Source organism: Octopus bimaculoides, chromosome 3, assembly GCF_046866305.1.
Source record: "Octopus bimaculoides isolate indiv1 chromosome 3, ASM4686630v1, whole genome shotgun sequence".
NCBI lineage: Eukaryota > Metazoa > Mollusca > Cephalopoda > Octopoda > Octopodidae > Octopus > Octopus bimaculoides.
In genome coordinates this window covers 76,907,554-76,930,572 of record NC_142930.1, presented here as the reverse complement: position 1 = coordinate 76,930,572, position 23,019 = coordinate 76,907,554, and the positions used below count along the sequence as shown (strand labels likewise).

The 23,019-nt window shown below is 36.6% G+C and overlaps 2 protein-coding genes across 3 annotated transcripts in view; one reads left to right on the top strand and one right to left on the bottom strand.

The window, feature by feature from the left end:
* LOC106871622 (protein scribble homolog) overlaps nucleotides 1-23,019 on the top strand; it is a 772,291-nt gene that overhangs the window by 82,716 nt on the left and 666,556 nt on the right. The gene's annotated exons all lie outside the window — the stretch shown is intronic.
* LOC128247318 (GPALPP motifs-containing protein 1-like) overlaps nucleotides 17,891-23,019 on the bottom strand; it is a 46,926-nt gene continuing 41,797 nt past the window's right edge. The window contains exon 4 of the mRNA XM_052966321.2: nucleotides 17,891-18,208. Coding sequence (XP_052822281.1) covers nucleotides 18,056-18,208 — 153 coding nt within the window. The 3' untranslated portion in view covers nucleotides 17,891-18,055. The remainder of the gene's footprint in view (nucleotides 18,209-23,019) is intronic.

The following is a 23,019-nucleotide window of genomic DNA, read 5'->3' as shown; positions in this document are numbered from 1 at the left end:
TGAAGCATCACCTTCGAACATTGGCCTCACAGAGGTAATGACAGGAGACCGAGACCTTTGGAGATATGTTGTGATTGAGGAGACCCGGCCACTAAAGTGAGGTTGCAACCATGACTGATGCCAGTGTTGTTGTATGTCTGGCCCATTTAAAATTACCCTTGATGCGTTGGGCAATATGATATGCTTCAGAAGACCTGTTGAGTCAAGTAAAACAAAAATCGTAGCTGCAGCCAGTGCCTCATGACTGGGTCCTGTGCTGGTGGCACTATCCGAATATGGTTGATGCCAGGTCCGCCTGACTGGCTCTCATGCCGGTGGTACACAAAAAGCACCATTTGAACATGGCTGATGCCAGGCCCGCCTGACTGGCTCCTGTGCCGGTGGCACGTAACAAGCACCCACTATACTCTTGGAGTGGTTGACATTAGGAAGGGCATCCAGCTGTAGAAACATTGCCTGATCAGATTGGAGCCTGGTGCAGCCGCTGGCTTTCCTGACCTCAGTCAAACTGTCCAACCCATGCCAGCATGAAAAACGGACGTTAAACGACGACAATGATGATGATGTGTGTGTGTGTGTGTGTGTCTGTATATGAATATGCATATATATATATACACACACACACATGTAGCTGCTAGAATAAGAATAGGCTGGGCAAAGTTCAGAGAGCTCCTACCTCTGTTGATAACAAAGAGCCTTTCTCCCAGAGTGAAAGGCAGGTTGTATAATGTCTGTGTGCAAACAGTCAAGCTATATGGGAGTGAAACATGAACTGTAACTGCCAAGGACATGTGTAGGCTCTAAAGAAATGAAGCTAGTATGCTTCGCTGGATGTGCAATGTCAGAGTGCATGTATGACAGAGTAGAAAAAAAAGTTGGGGATAAGAGGTATCAGACGTGGTGTGCAAGAGAGATGACTTGGTATGGTCAGGTGATGTGGATCAATGTGGACAGTGGTTTGAACAAGTGCCAATCTCTAACGGGAGGGAAGCTGTGGAAGAGGGAGTCACAGGAAGACATGAGATGAGGTAGTGAAGCATGATCTTCAAACATTGGGCTTCATGGAGGCAATGACTAGTGACCAAGACCTTTGATGATATGCCATGCTTGAGAAGACCCAACAAACCAAGTGAAATCATAGTCGTGGCTACTGCTGGTGTCATGTAACTGGCGTCTGTTCTGGTGGCACATAAAAAGCACCTTTCGAGCATTGGACCTCATGGAGGTAATGTGGCCGATGTTATTGTCACATAAAAAAGTACGTTTCAAGTGGTGGGCCTCATGGAGGCAGTGACAAATGACCAAGACCTTTGACAATATGCTGTGCTTGAGAAGACCCATCAATCCAAGGGAAATCATAGTCGTATCAGATACTGGTGTCATGCAACTGGCACCCTTGCCAGTGGCATGCAAAAGCACCTATTACACTCTCAGAGTGGTTGGCATTAGGAAGGGCATCCAGCTGTAGAAACCATGCCAAAACAGACTGGAGTCTGGTGTAGCCCCTTAGCTTACCAGCCCTGGTCAAATCATCCAACTCATGCCAGCATGGACAACAAACATTAAATGATGATGATGATGATACACACACACACATGTATATATATATTTTATTTATGAAGGTATGGGCTAGTATATGTAGATGTGTATGTGTACAAGTTGGTGTACTGATGGAAACTCATGTGTGTATGTGTATATATATATGTGTGTATGTATAAGTGTTAGGATTATATGAAAGTTACAGAGAGGATCACAGCTCAACTAATTAGGAAGAGAGTTAATCTAGATTGGACGCAGTTTGGTTTTGTGTCAGGGAGAAGCACCACTAATGCTATATTCCTGGTAAGGCAGCTGCAGAAGAACCTAGCCAAAAAAAGCCCTCTGTACTTTTGATGACATGGAGAAAACCTTTGACTGAGTCCCCTACTACTTTATCTAATGGTCAATTCAGAAGCCATGGATAGATAAGTGGTTGGTGAGAGCTGTACAAGCCATGTACAGGGATGCTGTCAATAATATGAGAGTCGGCAATGAGTATAGCAGTGAATTCAGTGTGCAAGTAGTTCAAGGTCTTCAGCCACCTCTTGTTCATCATAGTCCTCCAAGGATTTAAGATGGATTGATTTTGAGAGCACCTCTATGCTGATTACTTTTTTCTTAAAGCTGAATCACTACCAGAACTAGAGAAAAAATTTCAGATGTGGAAGCAAGGTCTGGAATGAAAGGAACTTAGAGTTAATTTATCAAAGACCAAGGTCTTTGTAAGTAGGAAGGCAGACAAATCACAAATCCTTTTAGATAGATTGTCTTGCTCAATTTGTAGAAAAGGCATAGGTAGAAACTACACAAGGTGTACTAAGTGCAAGCTACGGACACATAAGAAGTGCAGCAATATCAGAGGAAGATTGACAGAGAGAGTAGTCTTTGTGTGTGGCAGGTGTATAGGTACAATAAACACTAGAAATGTACAGAAAGTAGAGTATGCCAGTGGAGAATACTTAGAAGTATTAGAATGCCAGAGGGGATAGTTGGAAGTAGTAGATAGCTTCTATTAACTGGGTGACCAAGTTTGCACTGGAGGAGAATGCTTTGAGAGCATAGCTGCAAATATAAGAATAGGCTGGGCAAAGTTCAGAGAGCTTCTACCTTTTTTGTTTTGGTAACAAAGGGCATCTCTCTCAGATGAAAGGCGTATTGTGTGTGAATAGTTATGCTACATGGTAGTGAAACATGAACTGTAACTGTAGAGGACAAGTGAAGTCTTGAAAGAAATGAAGTTAGTATGTCTCACCGGATATGCTGTGTCTGTGTGCACATGTGAAGTGTCTTTAGAGAAAAATTGGGCATAAGATATGATGTGCAAGAGAGAAGACTGCACTGGTATGGTCATGTGATGTGTAAGGACAAGGACAGCTGTGTAAAGAAGTACCAGTCTTTAACTGTGGAAAAAATCTGTGGAAGAGGTAGACTCAGAAAGACATAGGACAAGGTGATGAAATATGATCTTTGGATTTTGTATCTCACGGAGGCAATGACAAGTGAAATAGACCTTTGGTGATTTGCTGTGCTTGAGAAGACACATCAAGCCAAGTGAAATTGTGGTTGTGGCCAGTGCTGGTGACATGTAAAAGGCACCCTGTATACTTTTGGAGTGGTTGGCATTAGGAAGGGCATCCAGTCATGAGTACAGGTATATTTATATGTATGTATGTCTCTTCTATTTTTTTAATTATTATAAATCTTCCATTGAGGAAGGGAGCTGGTTTCCAATAAAGATACAAGACTCCATCTTTGGGTTGTAGTTAACACAGACAAATTCACATTTGGAACTTGAAAAAAGTCTTGCATATTTTTACTGTCTCACTCACAGATTGGACTTGTAATGTATGTATCAGCCAGTCAATTTCTCTTTCTGAAAATCCTAGTTTATCCAGATGCTCTTTTAAGCATTTACTAACAAAACCTAGTGCTCCAATTATTATTGGTATGAATATGAATTCATAGTCTGGATATAGAAGCTGGAGGTTTCGAAGCAGTTGTCCATAGATATCCTCTTTTTCTTTGATTTTCAAAGAGATATTTATATCTGTAGGGTAGCTAACCTCTATGATGGTACATACCTATGCCCCTCTATCCCAAACAATATCCGGCCTGTTATGCTTACATATGACAGAAGTTTTGGTGGGAATATTCCACCAGTATTCCTTGAGTTATGAATGTATTCCATAACAGAGGGATTGTTTAAATTTATTTCAGGACAGTCGTTTTTGCAGATGGCATTGTAAACTGTTTTAGCAACAACATCATGCCGCATAGAGAGGTAGTACCATGACAACATTTTAGGGCAGCTGCTAATCACATGCGTAATGTCCTCCACAGAAACATGACATAGTCTGTACATGCGGTTGCACCTTGGGATTACAAGAGTGTTACTGTCTCTCTTATTCATCAGGTACTTTGTGGTAATCTCCTGTTCCTAGATTGCAAATGCATAACCTTCAAAGTATGATGTGATGTAGTGGTCCTGTGTCCAAGAGAGACTGCACTTTGTGTCAATTCTACTGTCTTCTTCAAGCTTCCAGGCAACATACCCATGCATGGTCTTTTTCTTGTATGCTGAGTGCTATCCATCCAGGTCTTCTTTGAGGTAAGAGAGCCCAGCTGTTTTGGGGCTGTATAGGAGATCATCAGGAAGAGAATGTTTCTTGAAGAGTTCACTGCCAACTAGTACAATGTTGCTCACTTCACTTTTCAGGACTGCATATATTCATTTTCACTACTGTTGTTTTTATATGTTAGGCCTTAAATCTCAATATCTGAGCATTTCCTCATGTCTGCATGGTAGAAAGTTAGAATTTTTTTGTCTTTGTACAGAGTCTCATGAGCTGGCCATAAGGCTTTAGCTTTCGTGGATATGAAACCTTTGGTAACTCTATGACCAGAATTAAGATTTTTGTTCTAATTATTCCTCTATTTTTTAGAGTGTGGTTCTTTTCTGATATGTGTGTGTGTGTGTGTGTGTGTGTAGCAATAAGAAAATGGAGGAGAATATGAGGTACTCATCAACTTGCGGACACTGTATTCTGTTGACTAATCTGTTTATTTTATAACCAAAATGACAGTATAGACAATATACAGACACTTATGACATACCATGTCATATCAACAATTAAGATTTCAAATTTAAAGGACATCTAGCAATTGGCCCTTCTCCAATTGCTAGATGTCCTTTAAATTTGAAATCTTAATTGTTGATATATGGTATATCATAAGTATCTGTATATTGTCTTTGTTGTCATTTTGGTTATAAAATAAACAGATTAATCAACAGGATACAGTGTCTGCAAGTTGATGAGTACCTCATATTCCCCTCCATTTTCTTATTGCTATATAAATTTAGGGTTAAAAAAAAAACCCTTTTACCCGCACCCACTTATTGCACTTGGTATAACACTAGTGTAACAATAATTGGGTACCCTCCCAGCAGTATATTGGATAGATACTATCCCTTAGTGGGTTGAATCCTCAACCCCTAACTCTCTTGGTATATATATATATATATATATATATTAATAAATTATAGGGCAGCAAAAAAATTTTAGAAATTTTATTTGCCACCAGTGGTCTAGCGAGAATAAAAATCAATCAATAAACTATATATTATTCATTTAAAATACAGAGATGCCTATAGTAGGACATCTGACTCGCTAGAAAGAGCAGCAAAAACTTTATACCACAAAAATAGGGATAATTTCGAAAGGGAATGAAAAATAAAAACATTTACCAATCTATATTCCGTACCATGGTTTCAAGTTATTTTAGCAAGATAAAAATATAACTCACAAGGTCACTATCTTCAGCAGAATAACCAGAAGAGCACATAAACACGAGTCAAAGGAAACATGGCTTATGCTTATATGCTTAATTTTTCAAAATTTACCTTATCGGCAGCAAATACAAAAATGCCGATTTTCTTTCAGAAATTAGCCAAAAAATATTTTATCATTATTAATAAATTATAGGGCAGCAAAAAAATTTTAGAAACTAATAATGATAAAATATTTTTTGGCTAATTTCTGAAAGAAAATTGGCATTTTTGTATTTGCTGCCGATAAGGTAAATTTTGAAAAATTAAGCATATAAGCATAAGCCATGTTTCCTTTGACTCGTGTTTATGTGCTCTTCTGGTTATTCTGCTGAAGATAGTGACCTTGTGAGTTATATTTTTATCTTGCTAAAATAACTTGAAACCATGGTACGGAATATAGATTGGTAAATGTCTTTATTTTCATTCCCTTTCGAAATTATCCCTAGTTTTGTGGTATAGAGTTTTTTGCTGCTCTTTCTAGTGGGTCAGATGTCCTACTATAGGCATCCCTGTATTTTAAATGAATTATATATATATATATATGTACATTTATGCATTTATTTGTGTGTCTGTGTTTGTACCTTCACCATTGCTTGACAACTGATGTTGGTGTGTTTACCTCTCCATAATCTAGCGGTTCAGCAAAAGAGACTGATAGAATAAGTACTAGGCTTACAAAGAATATGTCCTGGGGTAAATTTGTTCAACTAAAGGTGGGGCTCCAGCATAGCCGCAATCAAATAACTGAAACAAGTAAAAGAAGTATATATGTATATGTATATATATATATATATATATATATATATATCAGGTCATTAAGAATGAAATGACCAATTTTCTTATGAACCAAGTTTGACAATCGTTAACTCTAATGTTTTATTCTGACAATTCTTTGTTTTACAACATTGAAGAGTTACATCATCACTTTTTGAAATGCAATTCATAGTATCTGATTACATTGTGAATTTTCTCTTGTAAATCAATTTTTGTGAACCCATGGAAAAATTCCTGTTGTTTATGAATATGAGTTCTGTTGTAGAACCAGTGCATCCGAGAGAGCTTGAAACATCAGTGAGGTGTTTGGTGAAGATGTGGCGAATGAGTGCCCTGTACGTCGATGGTTTGAGATGTTCTGGTCTGGTGACTTTACTCTTGAAAATCAGTCCCATGGTAGACCTGAGACCAAGGTAGATAATGATGAGCTGGAAACTGTAGTGGAAGCAGATACATCTCAAATTACGCATGAGTTAGCAGCAAGGTTTGATGTTTTGATTCCATCTGAAACAAATTAGCAAGGTAAAGAAGCTAGACAAGTGGGTACCACATGAACTGAACGAGCATCAAATGACATGTCATCATGAAACTTGCTGTTCTTTGCTATTACAGCATAAAAGTGAACCATTTTTGCATCTTATTGTAACGTGCGATGAAAAATGGTAGTTGGATAGAGATGAAGTGCTAAAACACAATCCAAAATAGAATATTTACCAAAAGAAGCTAATGATGTCTGTTTAGTGATCCAGTACTGGTGCCATCCACTACAGCTTCATGAGACCTGGTAAGTCAATTACAGTGGATGTATACATCAACCAATTGGATGAAATGAGTAAATTTGAAATTAAACAACCAGGATTGGTCAACAGAGACAGGCCAATTCTCTTGCAAGACAATGCTTGACCACATGTTGCACAAAGAACACTACTCAAGTTATAGGAACTGAACTTGGAAGTACTCTGTCATCCACCGACAACTTTTTGCAAGGAAAAACTTCAAATCTGAAGAAGGTGCAAAAACGGCCTTTCATGATTTCATCACTTCTTGCTCTCCAGAATTATTTGCTGCTAGCATAAATAAGCTATCAATAAAATGGCAAAATTGAAGGTCGCAAGCTGGCAGAAATGGGGTGAAATGCTTAATGGTATTTCGTCTGTCTTTACGTTTGGAGTTCAAATTCCACCGAGGTTGACTTTGCCTTTCATCCTTTTGGTGTCGATAAATTAAGTACCAGTTGCTTACTGGGATCAATCTAATTGACTGGCCCCTTCCTCTAAAATTTTGTACCTTGTGCCTACAGTAGAAAAAAATAAAATGGCAAAATTTTGTTGATAATTTTGGTGCATACTTTGATTAACTGCATTGCTTTTGTTGAGATAAAGTAAAATAATTTTCAATTTAAAATTGGATATTTCATTCTTAATGACCTGATATATATATGTACATATGTTTGCTTGTGTTTGTGTGATGGCATGTGTGAGTGTATGTTAGTTTTTTTTTATCATAACTGATCCTGTTCTGATGGTCTAGCAGTTTGAAGCTAGTAAATTTGTCTCTGCTATTCTAGACTGATAGTCTCCCACCTCACCCCTATTCTTTTTTCTTTCTGTCACCCCCTTAACTTTATCTCACCATCTATTTAATACAAATAATTTAGTGTAGCTTTAGCCATTGACAGTTTTATGACCCTCACCCATATTATATCCAGCTATGCTTTAGTACAGATTGACTCTCTTCATTCCATATCTTGATATTTTTTCTGAACCAAATTTTAAATTTTAAGTTTTAAAGATACAAAAATAACTTATTCTTAAATCTATGATAATGCTAATACAATAGCATGAACAGGATAAACTATCTGTATATTGCAGAAAAATTTGTTACCAGCCATGAATTTTTCTGCAATATATGTATAGTTTATCCTGTTCATATTATTGTATTAGCATTATCATGCATTTGAGAATAAATTATTTCTATATCTTTCAATACATCTCAATGCTTCTAAAGCAAACTTCGTTTACTTTCATCATAAGTTGAATTTTAAGTTTTAATTCACTTGAAGAAAAAGTTTTTTTTCTTCATGATGCAATCAGTTTATTCAATAAAACACACCTGAAACAGCTGTAGTGAACTTCAACCCATTTGTGTTCTTTATGTAATCACCACAACTGGAACCTTCCCAATGTTGGATCTGGAACTCACAGTAGATCGTGAAACTGCAGGCTGGCATGCATGTATATAATTTCATATTCATGTATACTTGTATGTGTATGTATATATAAATGTTAGGACATGTCCGTATATGCATGAGTGACTATGGATACATTAATCTCAATCCTAACTTGGTGTTGCTATTATTAAAATATCTTCATTCAAACAAATCCTACAAATAATTAATATCACACACACATTACATTACATATGTAACAAATACATGCACTACAATGAATGAGCAGGGAAAAAGTTATTTTTTACAGATTTTATTTTATTTTCCCATCAATTTGTCTTGTTGGAAACAGTGTACAGATGCTGTAGTTAGGAGTCAGCTGTTATATAGTAGTAAGAGAATGATAATAATAACAGCAGCTATGCACCTCCAGCCAAGTATCAGGTAGAAATGAGAGATAGGCATGTTAGAAGCAGAAAAACATGCTGTGTCTAGAAGTGAAAACAAACTGTCCTAAAATATTAGGAGAGAGCATGCTTTTCCAGCAAAGCACTGTGTGAAAAAGGGGATGTGCATTCAGTGAAGATGCTGAACAAAAGAGAGAGATGAAGAGGAAGATGTTCCTTTGGCAAAGTTGCTTAATGAAAGAGGGAGAATTCTTTTTAGTGTTCTGTATTTACACATGTAAAAAATTGAATGTAGGTCAGAGAACAAAAGAAAGTGAATGAGTTTATCTCTAGTGAACTGAAATTAACTTAAGATTTTTAGGAAAACAATAAGAGTTATTTAAGTATGACAGTTAGCTCTCATAAATTTCTAAGTGCTAATACCAAGAACAATAGAAAGGAGGTTACAGAAAAATCTAGACAATGTTACATCATTCCATTGATATTCATGTGAAATTTCTTCATATTGAAAGATTCAGTTCTACACGAATTGACACTAACATTCTGAAAGATTATTCAGCACTGATTATTGTTAAAAATACTGATATTCATTAATGTAGATAACATATGATATGATTCTTCTGAAAAAAATAATTTCTAGTAAATTCACAAATATTAAAATCTGAAATGTTATTATTGATACACATAATTATTTGAGATAAAAAGTTTCTGTTGGAAGAGAAATAGCATTCTGATATTCCTGACAATGTTAGTTTGCACATATTACATTAAAAATATTTCCATATTTGGTGGTTGTGAAATGTAAAATTTCTTGTTTTCTGCAAAACTGTTGAAAATGCCAAATTTTTGCTGCATATAATTAGTGTAGAAAATATTAAGATTTGTTGAATTTTTGTCAAATTCTTTGTTGATACTTTACTTACAATTTCCAGACGTTTTGGCAGAGATAATTAAGTGCTCTTATGTGAAAACTGAGAAATTTTGATATATGTTACACCCATAAATAATTCGAAATGATACCCCATCCAGTTAATATTCAGATCTATTTTCTTTGACATGAATACAATGGAATTTTCTAAACTGAATCTCTTCAGACTGAAAAATTCCATTGCATGTGCAAAATATTTCCACTTTTGGAGAGTACAAAATTTCAGTATTTCTGCTATTCATGGCTCAGTCACAAATGTAAAATTATTATTATTTATACCTACTGCTAAAAATCTAAAAATTTATTGAAATTCTGTTGGATTTGTTAGAAATAATTTCTAGAAGTTTAGCATAAATATTAACAATGAAAACTGTGAATTTTTTTATATACACTCATTAGAAGTGCAAAATGTTACATCAGACCACATGTCCACTCACATCAGCTTTATTATTATCATTATCATTATCATTATCATTATTAAGGCGGAAAGCTGGCAGAAGTGTTAGCACACCGGGCGAAGTGCTTAGCAGTATTGCATCTGTCTTCATCTTCTGAGTTCGAACTTCGCCAACATTGACTTTGGAGTCGATGTAATTGACTGGGGTCGATGTAATCAACTAGTCCCTTCCCACATTCAGGCCTTGTGCCTTTAGTTGAAAGGATTATTATTATTATTATTATTATTATTATTATTATTAATATTATTATCATTATTAAGGTGGTGATTATTATTATTAAGGTGGAATAGTTAGTATACGAGGCAAAATGCTAGTAGCATTTCATCTGTCCTTACATTCTGAGTTGAAATTCCACCAACGTTGACTTTGCCTTTCATCCTTTCAGGGTCAATGAAAGAAGTACCAGTGGAGCACTGAGGTCAATATAATCGACTAGCCACCTCCTCCAAATTTCAGGCCTTGTGCCCATAGTAGAAAGGATTATTATTATTATTAAAGTGGCAAGCTGGCAGAATTGTTAGTTTGTCAGGCAAAATGCTTGTCTGTCTTTACATTCTGAGTTCAAATTCCACCGAGGTTGACTTTGCCTTTCATCCTTTTGGGGTTGATAAAATAAGTACCAGTTGAGTACTGGGGTCAGTGTTATCAACTAACCTTCTCCCCTCAAATTTCAGACCATGTACTTCTAGTAGAAAGGATTATTATTTCAAATTTTGGCACAAGGCCAGCAATTTCAGGGGAGAAGTAAGTTGATTGCATTGACCCCAGAACTCAACTGGTACTTATTCTATCGACAAAGTTGACTTCGGCAGAATTTGAACTCAGAATGTGAAGACTGATGAAATGCCACCAAGCATTTTACCCAGTGTGCTAAATGCTTGGTAGCATTTCATCAGTCTTCACATTTTGAGTTCAAATTCCACTGAAGTCAACTTTGCCTTTCATCTTTTTGGGGTCAATAAAATAAGTACCATTCAACTACTGGGGTTGATGTAATCGGCTAGTCACCTACCCTAAAATTTCAGGCCTTGTGCCTGTAACAGAAAGGATTGTTATTATTATTATTATCAACATAGTTGTTATTATTAAGGCAGTGAAGTGGCAGAATTGTTAGCAAGCTGGGCAAAATGCTTAGTGGTATTTTGTCTGTCTTTACATTCCATGATCAAATTCCACCAAAGTCAACTTTGCCTTTCATTCTTTTGGGGTGGATAAAATAAGTATTAGTTGATCATTTGGGTCAATGTAAAAGATTTACCCCTCTGCTGAATTTGCTGGCTTTGTGCGTATGATTATTATTATTATTATTAGACAATACGAAGAGCACGATGTAATTGCAATAGATGTCTAGCCTGTCTTTGTTGAGTTCGAAATGGAAAGTGATACATAGAAATTCAAATTCAAAATTTGAACCAGGCAACCACCCATATTGATGGAATGACATCTTCAGTTCTCAATTTTCAAGTCTACAACTGGCAAAAAGAAAAAGAAAAGGAAAAAGAAGAATATTTAATCAAACAGTTTTGTGTAAATACGTTGAAATTCTCCTGTCATTTCATTCATCCCTCTAGGCGTGATGTTAATAACTCACAAACATATTTCTCCTCATGTACTTTGAGGACAGACAGTGTGGCAGATTCAAAATATTTTCTGAGAATATGCACTTTCAAGTCTTTCAAAATTGCAGCTGTTTGATGTAAAATGTTCAGCAAGTTGTCGAACGACTATCATTGTACCTGACATCATATCTGTGCCCATTGAATCTTTTGTTTAATTGTTCTGTTGTACATAAAACAAGTTGAGTTTGGTGCTTTCTGCTGCATACACCAATTGGGAATCTCGATATGTCCCACCTTCCATGTAAATCAGGCCCAGGAAGACCTGGGCAGAGGTGGTGAGGCAAGACCTTCGAACATTGGGCCTCACCGAGGCGATGACTTCTGACCGAGACCTTTGGAAATATGCTGTGTGTGAGAAGACCCGGCAAGCCAAGTGAGACCTAAATCCAAGGCCTCTGCCAGGGGTGTAGCCAGCCCACTTATGCGTAACGTTCCTTCTTTGGACACTAAACTCTGCTTGCGAAGACCTGTTGAGGCAAGTGAAATCGAAACCGAACTAAATTCGATGAATGGCACCCATGCCAACGTCGTCTCCTTCATTGGACACGAAACTCAGCTTGCGAAGACTTATTGGGGCAAGCGAAAGCGAAATCGGGATGGCACCTGTGCCCAGCGTCGCCTTTCTGGCACTTGTGCCCATGGCCTGTGTAATGGACTTTCGAGCGAGATTGTTGCCAGTGCCCCTGGACTGACTCTTGTGCGGGTGACACATAAAATACACCATTTGAGCGTGGCCGTTGCCAGTACCACCTGACTGGCCTCGTGCGGGTGGCACGTAAAAGCCCACTACACTACACTCTCAGAGTGGTTGGCATTAGGAAGGGCATCCAGCTGTAGAAACTCTGCCAAATCAGATTGGAGCCTGGTGTAGCCATCCGGTTCCACCAGTCCTCAGTCAAATCGTCCAACCCATGCTAGCATGGAAAGCGGACGTTAAACGATGATGATGATGATGATGATAGAATTGACTTGACTTACATTGTTGCACAATGAACAGGGCTTATTTCTCTTGTGGCTGTTTTTCAAAGTACAGCATGCAGAAACTCTAATGTTAGTTTTCTTGGAGACAGAACTAGCGGTCAAAGTTCTCTTATATTTTTATTTCGTGTAAAGGCTACAATAGGTGGCTGAGGAAATATATGTTTGAAACGAGGATATTTTTCTGCAACATGCTAGGAACTTTCATGTAACACTTTTGAAATGCTGGCAAAATTTTGGTGCCAGTTAATCACTAAAGGAATTCTGTCACATATTGTACTTTGTTTGCTAAAATTATGCATGAAAGTTTGACTTTCCTTGCTAATCTTAGCTATGTCATTTGCAATTTCCTTTAACTGTGATTCACTGTAACTGCATTTGACATAATGGTGTACAAAAGCATTTGCATGTTTCCAGTAATCTCCTATATCAGTACAAATCCGTTTTGTCATCAAAAATTGGGATTTTGGATTTGATTGAATTATATGATGTGGATGATCAGAGCAGCAGTGGAGGTAAATGTGGGATGATGTGAGCTTGCAAAATAGCTCTGTCACTATTTTGCTTCGAGAAAACTTAACTTTTGTGTTCAAAAATTCATTCAACACCACTTTTTGAAAAAATAGACATAAATTTTATGTTTGTAGTGATGATATATGTTCGGTATCAAGTATTGAAATGGCTGTGTGTAAATTATTAGAAGAATTCTTACAGAGAAGAAGAATAAATTTAAGAACTATATATTTACTACATAAAAATATTTTTTATTCATTGGTTGTCGATGAAACATAATCAAAATGCAGAATCTAGTTGAATGAAGTAATCTATGCAAGAAAGTTCAGAAATATAGAAATAACAGTTAAGTGGTGGTTTTCAGTCATGTGGCATAGAGAAATAGACAGGCATAGCAACAATGTGAATGGCTCAGAGTCTAGTCAACTAAGAAGCAAAGAGCAAGCAAGCAAGCTAGACATTCTAGAAACTTTCAAGAGAAATGCGAAGCTTCTTGAATAATTAAGAATTACTTCTCATGACGTAGATGTTTTGAGAAACTTATTAAAGGAAGATTACTTTATAAAACTTTCTGCAAGATAGATCATTCAACTATTTTAGCTACAGACCACAAACTACATGTTGGACTTAAAGCCATAGTTTTTAGCATAACAGTCAGAGAAATTGCAAGAAGTCAATAAACTATCAGGTGATCCTTCCCAAACAAAAAAGACGTCATCAATGAACTAGAAACAGAGTATTGGTTCATGACCATGTATGGATTTGAATGTCTTCAGTAACTGTATCACGAATTTTGTCATGAAGATATAAGCGAAATTAACTTGCCATGGGGGTACCCATGGTGCAACCCCTTGCCTGGTGGTAAAATTTTTGTCCAAACTTCATTGTGCTACTTTGTAACACAAACTTCAATACCCTACAGAGAAAATTAGATGGAATACTTTTGCTTGACCATTTTTCGAAGGCATTCATGCATGCTTCTACTCCTTAATCATGGTCGATATTGGGATATAAGGAAGAAACATCCATGCTTATCAAAATACAGTTTTTGACATGGCTTCGGTGCTTAAAAAAGTTGCTGATTTTAGACACAAAATTATAAGTATCCTGAATATAGGAATTTTATATTTTTGTGACAGAGAATAGAAAGCCATCCAGTCACTCAGAAATTTTGGTTGTACAACATTCATATCTGCTGCAAATTGAATGTATTGGAAGAAAAACTTTTTGTGTATTTTGGGTAGACCATAAAATACAAGTGTTCTTTCTGACTGTAAAATCCTAGATTTGGCCTTATGAATGAAATTGTTTTCCTCCATTTCCAGAATTATTTTATCTAGTTCCTCACTGTAATTGGGGTTTGGATTGACAGGTAATCCAAATTTGGGATCTGAACAGTCAACCAAAATTTACTTCACTGGCAAAGACCCAGTTACTGGAACCTGAATGTGTCACTCCCAGCCAAGCTTATAGAGACTACATTAGTGAATTAGTTAAGTGGGCATTAACTGGATCAATCATGAACAAGAAATAGTAGTTTGTCCTGAAATGGGAAATTTGAATAGAATTGATTACGTTTAGTACGGTATTAGCAATAAAAAGAAATAAAATAGAAACTTAGAGGCACTTAAGAAAGGCATTGCAACTGATGTGCTCAAGGCATGATTGTCCCTGGACCAATTCTTCAACACTAAGCACAAATGATGCAGTGTCAGAGCTAAGGATATGCTCTAAGACATGAGGGAACAAAAACTGCTTGATGTATTCAAGTGGAAGACGCATAGCATAGTAACAAAGCCACAATTCAGTCTTTGGTGAACTAAAACGAGTGCATTGTACTCGAGCCTGAGCAATGTGATTTGCATGGCATTTCAGCAGCACTCCATCCAATAGTTTGGCATGAATAGCAGACCAGAACACAGGGTGGGCTTCAGTGCCTACCTCAACAGCTAGCCACGACTCTTGGTAAGGAAAGTAGAGCATTGCAAAAGGCTGATAACAATTATGGAAATACAGGATGCATGGGAGTGCAAATCACCATGTGTGGATGATCTGCCTTATGAGCTTTACATTTATATGCCAGACTTGTTTGGTGGTTTCTTAGTACATATCTACTGCAACTGGCAGTAGAACAGGAGAATTTCTAGTTATGTGAGCCAAGGAGTGATAGAGAAGAAAAGACCCAAACAAGGGGGAATCAAACAAAATTTTAGGCCAATAATGCAAATTTCAAAATTTTAACAAAGGTGTGTTCATAAAGGTTAGCACTTGTTGTTGATTGGTGATGTGCAAACGTACATTGTCCCAAGTAGATCTATCCACAACAACATCCACCTTATATAATACATCATGGAGAGGGTGGCTAAAGAACCTGATTGATTTGTATCAACCAAAAGCTTTCGATACGTTCGACCACCAAAACTTGGTGGCTGTTCTCACAGTTTCAGTCCTGTTTTCTGTAGCTGAATTGCTGTAATATACAGTGACATCTGCTTGGTAGTTTGGGTGAATGGTTATCTATTGGAACCATTCACCATCATGCTTATGGTTCGTCAAGGGTGTTCCCTCTTCTCTCTTCTGTATGTACTGATTCCAGAACCACTACTGTGGAAATTAAAGGCATTGAGAAGTATCCTACTAATGGGAGAACCATGTTGGCATGCACAGATATCACTGTCATAGTGTCCAACACCGGGCACTGCTCTAAAAGAATATGAGGAGGTAACAGGAGCAAAAATTAATCAAGAAAAGTCAGTGGGCCTGCAGTTCGGCATCTGGAGAGGCAGGTCCATGCAGTTTAATAATGTTGTGGGATGCTGGAGTGAGGGAGCAGTTAAACTTCTTGGAGTCTGGCTTGGTCTGGATCTCCAGATGGAGAACTGGGATGAGGTGACAAGCAGGGTGGCTAATCACACTCAGAAATGGGCCAAGAGAAAGCTGTCTCTGAAAGGTAGCGAAGAGGTGATGAATGCACACACTGCCTCCATTATATATTATTGCCTAACTGTCATCTTTTGAGCTAGTTAACATCTGAGCAAATGGGAGTGCATACTCCTCCCTTTTCTGTGGAAGGGGTAAATTTCACTGGTTGGGTACTCCATTTCTTGTCAACACCCACTGAATGGAGGACTGGGCATGTTGTGGCTGATGATGCGCAGACAAGTGCTGGGGCTATGAAATCTACAGTACTTCCTTGATAGTGAGCAGGTGTAGTCACCATTTGTCAGATCTGCTCTCCTGCAGCTTGTCTCTTTGACTGAGCTGCAGTCCTGGATCAAATTCATCTTATCACAAGTAGATTTGATGTCTTAACTCTAGAAGATGGTTTTTATTGAGAAACTGACATGTTAGTAGGATTAAAAAAAAAGAAAACATACATTATCAACATAATATGCATGGGGAAACAAAACTTTTAAATGCAGCAATATTTCTTTTGCATTTTCAGAGAAGATCCTATCTTCTAGAATAACTGCTAGAATTCTTGTAACAAGATATAGAATATAAAGTATTGCTACCAACTTCGTTTATAAGAGTATCAAAAACAACAAAAAATATATTTAAAAAGTAATATTTATTATCAAATTGCTTTCAATATTTTCAAAATCAGGTGATTAAAACAAATATACTGTCACACATTGTGAAATTAAAAGACCATTATTTAAACAATTTTAATTGGATTTTTGGTTTTGTTTCTTTTAATCACTTTCTTTTTTGCTTCTTGATTCTTATGCTAGTACTACAAAGTGAAATTTGTTATTGCTTTACTGTTACAGTATACAGGTATACATTGTCAAAATTTGCTGAGAGGGTAGTGAAGGGTAGGTAGCATGGAAGATAAATTCAGCGTTCTTAATTGTTAATCAAGAATCTTTTAAGTATTATACAGGGTGGACCAAAAGTCATGCACAAAATGAGTTTTGGAATTGTTAAAGACATGTTTCAATTTTTCTAAAATCGAATAAAAGAAATAAAATAATGATGAATACACATGTACTTGTACATGATGAACAAAATGGATAGTAATGATAACAATGTAATATAAATAAAATATCAAATGTCTTGGTGCGTGACTTTTGGTCCACCTGTATATATATTTATAATGTTTGCATATGTCATTTGCATAGTATATATTGCTTACCTATTTGCATAATATATGGTGTACATATATATTATAATTTATATTATTATATTTAATAATAAATAAATTACTTACATGTTTGCATTAAAGCAAAATGCAAAAAAATCCTTCAAAATAATGCAGAATTTAAGCTACATCTTCAGGTGAAAGAAAGTCTTATCATTTTCTCTTGTATCATACTATATATTCTATGTTTTTGTAGAATGATACATCAGGCAGCTATTTTTATGAGTACTACTGGATTATTTGAATCAATCTACTGTGACATACATATATATATATATGATTAATAGTTATTTGCAGGACCAAACTGAATCAAGGTATTTTAATAAGGAGAACAAGTTAGGGTTAGAATAGCATATCTGTGTATCAACAGTATACACAAATATAGAACCTTAGTTAAGATTTTATATATATATATATATATATATATACAAAAAAAAAAATAATTGAGAGTTTATGCCAAATAACAAACAAAACAATCTGAAAGAAAAGTAGTGAATAGCCAGATGTTCTACTCCTTATGCTATAGAAACATAACTATTTTGTATTTTTGGATAAAGTATACCTACATATTTTTTCTAGTTCTGTGAAGACTTACATCATTGTAGATAGATGTCTAACAACTCAGTAACTTAACTTTCACTTTATCATTTATCACCCTTCCAATGTGTGAGTATGTGATCTCAACCTTTAACTAATAGATCAAAGGAATCGAGATGTCCCACTTCCAAATCTTGAACTCAGAGACTGAGATCTATCAATGATTGATTTCCGTTGAGTACTGTTCAGATGAACAGCTTCCAAGTCATGTTCTCGGTTAAAAGGTTGTCGTTGAACAGGCTCATCACTGTCTATCTGAAAAAAAAGAAAGATCAGTCAGTCAATGTGAAGGGCAGACTTCATTTATATATATAGATTTATGCCTAAAGTATAGCAAGGTATTGAATCTACTGTATTTCAGAGACTGGGAATTATGAACTCAAAATATCAAAATACCATCACCATACAAGCCATGAATTTAAACACTTACTTATCAGCAGAGCAAGTGTTTTTAAAGTTAGATGTCATTCCTACAGCTAACCACTTCAGTAGCACATTTGTCACAGCCTACCTGGTTGATAATAACTAAGAGAATAATATACTTAAATAGTTGTGAAAAAATTTGAGAACAATAGAATGAAATGAAAACAAGCTTTAATGACATTGCTTTGGAACTAACACCACCTTGTGTGTATGTGTGTGTGTGTGTGTGTATGTGTGTGTGTGTGTGTGTGTGTGTGTGTGTGTGTGTGTAGTCATTTCATCATGTTAAACTGTTAATCCCAACTCATTTTTTTCTCCCTTCATTTTTTCCTCTCATCCATTTCAAAGAGCATAAGCTTGTAACATCAAAGACTTTTTCATTCTTTCTGAATGTCACCTGCTTGTTGTTCCCTTATCTGTCTTTGTCATTTGTTTTCTGTACATTTGAACTATATACATGTATATATATATATATATATACATATATATATTTTATCATACAAAAAAGTGTAAGTGTCTTGAGAGAAAAATTGGGCATAAGAGACATCCGATAAGAAGACTGCATTGGTACTGTCATGTGATGCGTATGGACAAGGACAGTTGTGTAAAGAAGTGCCGATCTCTACCTGTGAAAGGAACCTGTAGAATTGGTATACCTAGGAAGCCAAGTGAAATCGTAGGTGTCGCCAGTGTCAGTGACATGTAAAAGGCTCCTGTGCTGGTGACACAAAAAAAGCACATGTGAAGCTGTTTCACATATATATATTTGGATGCATTCATGGTTCAATTTTATCAATCGAGCAATTGATAAAATTGAACCATAAAAGCACCCTAATGCATACCTGAAACAGCTGTAAGCCTATAATAAATAAATAAATAAATAAATAAATAAATGTATATAACCCATTATTTCTGTCTATTTTATGTATCACTCTGTAAAAGCATTCTATTTAACTGGGTAGTGCAGCCCTGAATTTACAAATTTGACTGGTGATGGACTTCAACTTTGGCTTTTGAGTTTGGATTACCTGAGGTACAATAGCAATCATAACATTTTTTTGTTAGTCTGGTATATTTTTATCTACAGAGAGCTGAATAAATATTTCACCTGGATTAATATCCCTTATTAACTTCTCTTTGTTTTATTTATATGTGTGTGTGTGTATACACACACACACACACACACAATGTTATGCTTGATATGCAAGAAAGAGTATGCATGAATTTCATTCAGTGTACTTAATATAAACTGTGAGTTTGCAAGATAGTAGGCTCACAGAGAAAAAAAATACTTTGTATGTGACGTATGTACAGAATAGTTAGAACATCAGTAAAATAAATTCTTTTCCATTGCTTGGAAAGTGTCATGTTGAAAGCTTCTGTTAGCTAATCAGCAATGGATGTAGGTGCTCTGAAAGCATTATTGCCTGAATAAGAAAGGGGTGAAAAAGCTCTGGGGACAGTTAGTTACCTCAGCTGGCAACAAAGGGATTCTCTCTTCAACTGAAGATTGAATGATGCTTCTGTATGAAGTGTTACGTTGCAAGGCAGTGAGATGTGGGCACTAAATGAGAGGATGAGTGAAGATTGGAAAGAAATGAAGTGAGCATGCTTTGCTGGATGTGCAATGTTAGTGTACATGAACAAGGCACAAATGAGATTAAAGAAAAACTTGGGATGAGGGAATAAGATGTAGTGTGCAGAAGAGAATACTACTCTGCTAAGGACATGGAATATATATGGATAATGATAGTTTGGTAAAGAAGTGACAGGAGATCCAAGTGAACAGAAGCTGTGGATTAAGAATGTCATGGTTAAGAGAGATACTGATTAGGAGGATGTTGTGTCACACTAAGGAGATGACAATGGAAAGCAATGAATGTACAGCACTAAATGAAAAATAACTGTTGGAACACAGTTACTGCACCACACAGTTTCTAGGTGACAGTCATATTAAGATGACTGCTTCTACATCATTTAAATCAAGAGATATGTATCTCATTAAACATTTCTCTTCATGGGAAATAAATTATGTAAACCAGTTCAGATTATTTGTAACAGAGACAGGTATGGCTGTGCAATCATGAAGCTTGCTAACCAAGCATGGTTTCAGTCTCATTGCATGGCACTTTTATAGTTTTGGCCAACAAAAGACTTGTACATGAATTTTGTAGATATAAACTGAAAGAAACCTATTGTATGTACACAGACATCTCAAGAGTAAATAGATACCCCTCATTATTCCATTTTATATGTGGAGACTACCTGGTACTTCAAGCTTGTTCATGTATAGGGAAGTCCAGAAGTCACGAAGGAGTTTCAATATTTAACATCTCGTTTATTTTGTTTAAAAATTGTGATATTTTAGTAGGTAAATTATAGAAAAACGATGTGAGATTTATTTCTCCTAGGTGTGAAAGATAGCCCCATAGAAAAAATTCTGGAGCAGTTAGATCTGGAGAATGAGATGGCCAGTTTATCTCTGGAAATCGAGAAATTAATTTTCTATCAAAAATTTGCCTGAGGATTTCCATTGTGCTCCTTGCTGTGTGAGCTGTGGTTCCATCCTGCTGAAACTACATACCAGACATATCTTGAACTGCTGGACGTAAGAAATTCTGGATCATGGAGTGGTATTCATCTCTAGTGATAATAACAGTGCCTCCATCCTTGTTTTCTGAAGTCATCCTACACATATTCTTGGAAAGTCACTTACTGATCCTTGATCCTCAAAAAGTCCAGTTAATCACCTGATAATCACTTGGATAATTCATTGCTCCATAATTTTGACAATATGCTTGTTGAATCTAAATTTTTAATCCTTAGTTTTGGTAATAAAATTTCACAATATGTGTTCACTGTTCAGTAGTGTACTTTTCCATACTTAAATTTTAGGGTCTGAAATAAAATAATTATTAAAAAAGTTATTGAATATTGAAACCTCTTTGTGACTTCTGTCCACCCTGTATTAATATTTTCTATATTGTTTATAGTAACTAACCATGCTGTGAAAAGAGTTGTCTCATATTCAAAGAAGGCATATTGTAGGTCTATCTAAGGGTAAATTTAGCCAGCACACGACTGCACAAAACCTTTGGATTCCTCTTGCCACAGAGAGGCTGTACAATCCATCAGCAAATGAAAGGAGTGAGGTAATAAGATGTTGGAAAGGTCCATGGGGTTCTGGGAAACTGTCATATTCTCAAATGAATCAAGATTTGCACAACTTTCTGACAGTGGATGTGTGTGAGTCTGGAGATTGCCTGCCTAATCAAGAGTCTGATTTAACAAACTGTGAAACAAGGCGTTTTTTCAGTGATGGTATAGGGAGAAATCTGGAGTACTGATTGTTGAGAACTGTAAGTGTATTGGCGATATAAATTTGGAAAAATACCCTTCCATCCTTCAGAATGAACTTTTCACAATTTTCTCCAGTAGTCAGATGGTAAAAAATGACACCTTATTTATGGAAGATGGTGCTCAATGCCACACAGTCATAAAAGACCATTGACAGACAGGAGTAAAACAGAATCAGAAGAGTTCTTTGGTCAAGCCAGTCTACTGATATGAACCCAATTGAATACTTTTGTGGCATACTGGACTGAGTAGTGTAAAAAAACAAAAAAAAAAAAAGCATGAAAACTAACATTTATTCAACGTGGGCAGAAATTCTAAGGGATATAATTCATTAGTACATTGCAAATGGGCTAAGTCTTTAAAAACAGCACAGTTGCACAGAGTATAAATACATCAAATGACTGTGTGTGTGGGTGTATACACACTCAAATCTGGTCCTGTGTCGCAAGACAGTGTAGGAGAGAGAATAGTGATGTAGTAGGAGAGAAATGTGTTCGCATGGATGATGGTACGCTTGCTCTAAATGAGGCTGCAAAGAAAGAGGTCTGGAGAAGCCACTACGATAGATTGCTTAATAAAGAGAATGAATGGGAGAAAGAGAGTCTGCCGTATGTTGACCCAACAGAGGGACCAGCTATCCGAGTTGACAGTACCATGGTAGATAAAGCAATTAAGAGTATGAAGACAGGGAAAGCCCCCGGCCCATCAGGAATCACTGCAGAGATGCTCAAAATATCTGGCAGTGTCGGCTATAGCCTAGTCACCCGTATTACGAACCAGGTGATACACGAAGGAGTCATACCCAATGACTGGTGTAGCAGCACCATAATCAACTGCTACAAAGGTAAAGGTGACGCTTCAGATACAAATAATTACAGAGGTATCAAGCTTTTAGATCAGGTAATGAAAGTCACGGAGAGGGTCATAGCTCAACTGCTTAGGGAGCGAGTCAGCTTAGATGAGATGCAGTTTGGTTTTGTGCCTGGGAAAAGCACCACTGATGCTATATTTCTGGTAAGACAGCTTCAGGAGAAATACCTAGCCAAGGATAAACCTCTGTTCCTGGCTTTTGTTGATATGGAGAAAGCCTTTGACAGGGTCCCCCAATCTCTCATCTGGTGGTCAATGAGGAAACTAGGGATAGAAGAATGGTTAGTGAGAGCTGTGCGAGCCATGTACAGAAACTCTGACAGTAAGGTGAGGATTGGCAGAGAGTACAGTGAAGAATTCCGGGTGGAGGTAGGGGTCCACCAAGGTTCTGTCCTCAGCCCCCTCCAATTTATCAT